This window comes from Aspergillus heteromorphus (genome assembly GCF_003184545.1).
Source record: "Aspergillus heteromorphus CBS 117.55 chromosome Unknown BO70scaffold_74, whole genome shotgun sequence".
Taxonomy (NCBI): Eukaryota; Fungi; Ascomycota; class Eurotiomycetes; order Eurotiales; family Aspergillaceae; genus Aspergillus; species Aspergillus heteromorphus.
Window position 1 is genome coordinate 44,312 of NW_020290479.1, and position 8,379 is coordinate 52,690.

Here is an 8,379-nt window from a genome sequence, read left to right on the forward strand (position 1 = left end):
CTAGATTTATCTAAGAAATCTAATTATTTTATTAAGCCAGTTGCTATATCTATTTCAGATTTTAATTATTATATTATTTTAATAATAGATCTCAGTAAATCAGATTATCTTTTATATTAAAAAATTATAAATTAATTTAATTATTAATTTAAGAAATAGAAGAAAATTATCTCTGGACTAGTCTCTTTGAATTTATTAATAAATTTTATATTAAGTAAGTAAAATTAATATATTATATTTAATTTAGAAAGATCCTATTAAATTTTACAAGCTCTAAAAAAAAGAATTACTCTTATTAATTAATTCTATATAAAAGAAGTTATTAATAAATATTATAAACTATAATTCTCAGAAACAAAGAGTTCTATTAAGAATTATATAATTTAATAAAAGCTTATTTATTCAGAAGCAGTAAAGCTGAAATTAAGTAAGATTATTAATTATATTTAAATAATCTATAACTTTCTTAAATCAGTTCAGAAAATAATAAGTAATTTTATAATAATTTAGTAATTAAAATTAATTAATAATAAGAATAATCAGAAAGAACTATCTAAGTTTTTTAAAATAATATAAAAAATATATAATTAAATTTGTCTAAATTCTTAAATTAAATAATCTATTAAGTTAGTTAATAATAACAGTGGCAGAATTAGTTATATCTTTTTTTAAGATTTTTCAGATAATTTTAAATTAACTGTTTTAATAACTATTTTAATAACTAAGTTAAAATAAACTTCTTAAAATAATAAAATATTAATAAAAAAATAAAGATTTAAGAATTAGTTCTATCTATATAAATTAGATAAGAATAATAGATTTTATAATTTTAATAATTATTTCTATATTAATAAGAAACTAAGAAATTCTAAATAAAAGTCTGAGACTGAAATCTTAAATTATTTTAGAAATATTTTTAGAAATAGTTTTAAACTAAGATATTTCTTTAAATAATACTGTCAGACTTATTAAATATTATCTTTATTTAATAAAAATAATAAAACAATTATTAAGACAGAAAAGATTTTTTTAGTAATAAGTTAATAAATTATTTATTTAAAATAATTATTAATATTTTATTTATTTTAATAAGCTTTTAATACTGCTTTAGATAATTATATCTATAATTTTTTGAATTTTTTTATTAATTATATTTTTATTATAAATAGAAGTAGATTAGTAAGAATAAAAGATATTATTTTAATTATTTAAGACTATAAAATAGTTATTTTTTATTTTATTTACTTAAATAAGAAAGATCTATATTTTAAATTTAAAGAAGTAATTTATATTTCTTAATTTTATATAAATATTCTCTCAGCTGTAAAAGCTGATAAAAAAAGACTATTTTTAAATAAAAAAAATAGATTTCTTAAACAGACAGATAAAATTTTATTATATTAAATTAAAAAAATTAAAGAAATATATTATATTTAATAGAAATAAAAATCTAGTTCTGCTATAATTATTACTACTAAATTAAATTAGTTAATTATTAAGATAAATTAATTAGCTATCTTAGACTTGTCAGTTTATAGTCTTAAGCTAATCAAACTCTTAGAATATTAATATATAATATCTAGAATAGTCAAAGAATAATATAAAAAATTAGAATATTCTGATAAAAAAGCTTTAAATTATTTAAATAATTCAGTTCAGAGAATTAATATTATTAATTTATTAAAATAGACTAGCTTAGATAAGCTAAGTTAAAATAAAAAATATTCTATATATAAAATTAGTTAATCAGAAAGATAAATTTTAAGATAAAAATTTAAGAAAGAAAATCAGATATTTAAATTAATTTATTAGAATTTGATTTATATAATAAATAAAATTAATAAACAGAGATATATTAGTTATTTTTATTATTTTTATTTAAAATTTTATCTAAAATAAGCTCTAACTTTTAAATCAGATATTTTAGAATTAATTATTAATATAATTTAATTAATTATTAATTAGTTTAAAATAATACTTAAGAGATTTTATTTTGATCAGAACTAAAATCTTAGTATTTTTCTAATCTAGATTAATATTAAAAATTTATTGATTAATTATTTATCAGTTTATCAGCCAGAGTAAAATTTATATATAAAAAAATCCAAAGCTCTAATTATTTTTAAAATAAGAAGTTTATTAATTAATTCAGGACTTCTTATATTTTTATAGTCTAAAATAATAGATTCAGCTATTTTTATTCTAAATAGAATATTAAATAAATAACTAAATTAAAAAATATTATATAAAACTATCTGAAAAAGTCTTTTATAATTATTTAAGAAATTAGATATTTTTTATTTAAGAAAGTATAGATTATATATCTATATCTAAATTAGTAATTTATCTAAAGAAGATAAACTAGAATCTAGAGCTCTAATTAATTATCTAATTAATTATTAGATAATTAATATTTAACAGATCTGGATATCTATTCTTAAAAGAATAATTTCAGCTTGTAATATTATTTTTAATAAAAATTTTAATTATAAATAATATACTGAATTAGGAAATTTATTAATAAAATAAAAAATAATTAAATTAATTAATTCTATTTAATTAAAATAATCAGATATCTCTATTTCTGAAGAATCTGAAGAATCTGATATAAATAAAAATCTTTCTAATTTAAAAATATTAAAACAAATATCTGAATCTTTATTAAATAATTAATTAAAATAAGACTAATTAATAATCTCAGACTAGTTAATTACTGAGCCAAGCCAGTTAGTAATCTTAGATAATTAGTTAAATATCTTATAAAATAATAATATAATTATAAAAGATTTATTATCTTTATTATCTGATTTATCTTCTTTATTATCTCAGATTCTTATTAATAATTTAAATATTAATAAGCTGATTAATAAAATTAAATTCTTAAATATTAAATTAATTAGAGATCTAAAACAGATCTGCTCAGAATTATCTAATTTTAATTTTAAAAAAACTAGACTTACTCTTTAAATTATTTAAATAATAATTAATTATATTAATAAAAATAAAATTTTTTATATTAATTTCTTATTACTTCTATCTCTGTCTATTAATTAATAAGAAATAAGAAATTATATATTTTTAAGCCAATTTACTTAGACTGTTAAAACTGAAATTAATTAATTAAAAGTCTTAAATACTTAAAATATATATTTAATTTATAAAACTAATAGAGCTGAAATATTACTATTAAAATAGATATTTTTATATAAATTTAATAAAACTAATTATCTGACTGATTTTAAAGTCTAAATTTATATTAGAGATAATTTACAGATATCTAATTAATTAAAAATATATGTTAGTATTCTTACAGCTAGATTTATATAGATTTTTTTAGCTTTAATTACTATATTTAATCTGGAAATTAATTAACTAAATATAATTATTATCTTTCTTAATAATCTTATTAAAAAGAAAATCTATATGGATTTAATTTCTGGATTAAAAAATAAATAAATAGTTTTTTTATTATAGAAAGCTTTATATAGATTAAGATATTTATTATTTTTTTAATAAAATACTCTAAAACAGAGACTAATAGCCCTAGGGCTTAAGTTTATTTAGAAAAATTAATATATTTTTATTAATAAATTTATAATTTTAATAATTTTTATGAATAATATAATTTATATATTTTATAAATTAAATTATTAAAAATTTAATAAATTTAAGCAAGAATTAATAATATTATTTAAATTCAAAGATCTTGAAGAGATTAATTTATTTCTTAATATTTAAATCTTATATAATTATTTAAATAGAAAGTTGTGGATTTAATAATTAAATTATATTAATAAGATTATTAATAAATTTAATTTAGAATAAAGAAAAAGTTCTAAATCTCTATTTTTAAATAAGAAATTAATAAAGAATCTATTTTATCAGACTACTACTAATTAAATTTATAAATTTCAGCAGAAAATAGAGTCAGTTCTATATTCTATAATTTAAACTAGGCCTGATATTATTAAATTATATTAATTAATTTCAGAATATCTAACTAATTCAAGTCCTAAATATCTCAGAGCTGTGGATTATTTAATCTTTTATTTAGAAGAAATAAAGAACTTAGCTATTAAATTTAGTTCTAGTTTTATTTTATTTTATATAGTCAGTAATATTAGTTTTGCTAATAATTAAGATTATACTAGCTTAATAAGATATATTATTTACTTATTTAATAATTCTATTAATTAATTAAGCAAGAAACAGTATTATATAATTTTTTTAATTATTAAAGCTGAATTATTAGTTCTAACTGCTATAATTAAATAATTTCTTTAATAAAGAAGATTTTTTAAATAAATAGGATTTAATTCTAATTAATACTTTTCTATATTATATAATAATTATTAAACAGTTAAAATTCTTATTAATAAGAATTTTCTATTTTAAACTAGTCTGAAATATATTAATATTATTAATTATTAACTAAGACAAGAAGTTCTGAATAAAATAATTAATATTTAATAAATATTTATTAATAAAATATAAGCAGATAGTCTGACTAAGCAGTTTCTTGATCAGAAATATACTTAATTTATTAAATATTTAAATATAATAATTTATTAAATTCTATTATTATTATTTTTTATTTTTAGTAATTTATTTACTTCAGTTTTTTCTAATATTTTATTTTATTAAAACTACAGAAATATATTAATAATATAAACAGACTGATCAGTTTGCTATCTAAGACTTGCCAGTTTATTATCTAAGACTTATTAATTTATAGTCTCAGATCAGTTGGCTGTCTTAGACTATTAATTAGCAGATTAATAATTCTAAGTTCTATCTATCCCATAGTAAAGCAAGAGATCTTACTTTTATTAATTATTCTAGTTTTTATTTAATTACTGATTCTATTATTCTCGGCCCTGTTTTATTTATATAATTTTTATATAATTTTTATATAATTTTATATATTTTTATATATTTTTGATAGCTAATTGGCTATAAATATAAATAAAAAGATCTCTTAATTTTTAATTAATTTTTTTAATAAGTTTTAATCAAGTTGAATCAGCTTTTAGTCTCTTTTTTATTTATCTAATTTTTAATTCTTTTTATTACTTCTTTTATCTTTCTTTTATCTTTCTTTTATCTTTACTTTACTTTCACCTTACTTTCATATCTAATTTATATAAGAAAGTGAGAGTTCAGTGAAGTCTTTCTGAGAGATCAGAGAAAAGTTCTTACTTCTTAAGAAAAGTTCTTATATATATTCTTAGATATTCTTATTAATAATAAATAATTAAATTTGATTAATCCAAAGAAATTAATCAGATTAATTATTAAAAACAATAGAAACTTTCTTAAATTACTGATTTTAAGATATAATAAAGAAATAGTCAAAAGAGTTTAAGAATTTAGATAAATCTTATTTTTTACTTAAAAGTTCTATAATTTCCTATATAAATTTTAAGTCAGAGATAAAGTAAAAATAAGAAGAATAAAAGAATATAAAAAATCTTAGAGATATTAATAAAAAATTAATATAAGAATATAACCAGGCTTATAACTAAGAACTTTTTTTAAGAAGATTTTATTAAACTTTCACTTTCTTATATAAATTTAATATAAAAATGAGATAAAAATAAGAGAAAGATAAGAGAAGTAAAAAAATAAAAAAAATTAAAGATTAGATAATTAAGTAAGAATTTTTTTCTAATTTTTTAAAAAGACTTTACTGAACTCTTATTTTCTTATATAAATTAGATATAAAAATAAGATAAAAGTAAGATAAAAATAAAAGAAAGATAAGAGAAAGATAAAAGAAGTAATAAAAAAAATTAAAGATTAATAAGAGACTAAAAGCTGATTCAACTTAATTAAAATTTATTAAAAAAACTAATTAAAAACTAAGAGATTTTTTTATTTATATTTATAGCCAATTGGCTATTAAAAATATATAAAAATATATAAAAATATATAAAAATTATATAAAAATTATATAAATAGAACAGGACCAAGAATAATAAAACTAGTAATTAAATAAAGACTAGAATAATTAATAAAAATAAGATCTCTTATTTTACTATAAAATAGACAGAACTTAGAATTAGTCTACTAACTAATAATCTAAAACAGCTAACTAGCTTGACTCTGCAGCTAACTAGTCTGAGATTATCAACTAATAAGCCTTAGGCAGCAAACTGGCGAGGCCGCGAGCCTTAGGCAGCGAACTGGCCAGTCTGCCTATATTATTGATATTTATTAAATAAAAAACTATATTTATATAATTATAATTATTCTAAATCTAATATTAAAGCTTAAAAAATTTAAAAAAAATATATAACTAAATAATAATATTAATTAATATTATAAATATTAAATTATTTTTAAAAAAATATTCTTTTTTTATTTTAATTAAAATTTAATAATTAATATATTATTAATAATCTCTAGATTATTATTAGATCTAAATAAGATTTTTTATAATATTTTTAAATATTAGAGATTCTTATCTGTAGTTAAGATATATAAAAAATTTAAGATATATCTAAATATTAAAAATATATAGCTTCTTAAAATATTTTTAATTAAATTAATATAATTCTAGATATTATAGAATATATTAATATTTTTATTTATTAAAAATTATATTATAATTAGTTTTCTATTCTTTATTAAATAATTAAAGATTTTCTCTTAATTATAATTAATAATATTAATATTAAATATTTTTTTAATAATTTTTAAGATATTTATTATTATTATCAGAATTATTTTAATTCTGATATAATTAAAATAGTTATATTTTAAATATATATTAATTATTTTATTATAAATAAAAAATATTAGAATATATTTAATAATCTTAATCTAGATTTAATTATTTTTATATTTAAAAAGTAAAAAAAAAAAAAATAATTATTATTTTTTATATTAATAAGAATAAAAATATAAATAATTTTAAAAATAATTTAGAAAATAAATTATTATTAAAATTAAAAAAATTAATTTTATTTAAATCTTTAATTATTATATATATTTAAATAAAAATAAAGATCCGGTCTTTATAATTTTTATATTATTATAATTATTATTTTAAATAGTATAAAAATTAAATATTTTATATTTTTTTTTATTTTTTTTATACTAGATTTTATAAAAATCTTTTTTAAAATATAATATATTTTTTAAAATAATTAATTAAATAGATTAAGTAGTAGACTATATTTAAAAAATATTATTATATTTATATTATAATTAAATATATATTATATTTTATATATTATTTATATAAAAAAAATATATATATTATAAATTAATTTATAATTATTAATTTATCTACTATATCTAATCTTTCTAATTAATAAATATAAATAATTATAATAATAATTATATCTTAATCTAATCTTAATTATATAATTAAAAATTTTTTATATCTTAATCTAATTGCTAGATTATGGCCAGATTAAGATTAAGATATAACAGTCAGGTTAAGCCACTCTATCTTAATCTAATTATCAGATTATGGCCAGGTTAAGATTAAGGTATAACGATCAGGTTAAGCCACTCTAGTTAAACTGGATTAAGAAAATATTAGATTAATAATTATTTAAGATAACTAATCTTAAATATAAGAAAAAAAATAAAAGTAAATAATATTATACAATTATTCAAAAATAAATTAATAATTATATTAAATATAAAGAATAGTGTTAGGGGCAGTGTTATAACTATAAGATTCTTATTTCTTGTACAAACCCTTCAAATCCCAAATACTTGACAATACCAGCGCGATATATTTAAAAAATTAATAATTACTGACTAATTTAGTAATTAATATCTTATCTTAATAAATAATAATACAGTAATTAAAAATATATTATTTCTGATATATTATATCTATAAAGAGTATATATAAATTATTAATTAATCTGTGATTATTAATCTTTTGATTATATTTAATTTTTCTAATCTGTGATTAATGTTATGGGGTTCTACTGTTCTTGTATGAACCCTCCAAATCCCAAATGCTCGGCAACGCCTGCGCGACATACCAAACAAAGCAAGAGATAGCGCCGTACAAGAAGAGATAAAAGAACACAACTTGAATACTCTTGTTTTCTTTTCTCTCTTTCTTCTTCATCAACTCCTTCTGTATCAACAGTCAATCATTGGATTAGTATAATTCAATCATTCCCCTAACAATTAAAATTAATTAAAGCAATCTTTGAATCTTAATCTACTCTTAACTGTACAGTTAAGAGGATTCTTATATCTTAACCTAACTGTCAGGTTACAGTTAAGATTAGGTTAAGGTATAATAATTAGGTATAACCACTCTACCTAGTGGTAACCAATTGCATTATATTATTAATTAACTAGTTAATTCTAACTACTGTCTCACTGACCTGCAGCAACGTGGGC

General features: G+C 15.6%; 1 protein-coding gene across 1 annotated transcript; it reads left to right on the plus strand.

Annotated features, from left to right (window-relative positions):
* Positions 1 to 3,984: 3,984 nt before the first annotated feature.
* BO70DRAFT_303290 (uncharacterized protein) lies at positions 3,985 to 4,140 on the plus strand (the record flags this gene model as incomplete). The annotated part of the gene is made up of 1 exon (XM_025539785.1): positions 3,985 to 4,140. A coding segment is annotated over one exon (156 nt), but the record flags the coding sequence as incomplete, so codon positions are not given.
* Positions 4,141 to 8,379: the final 4,239 nt, after the last annotated feature.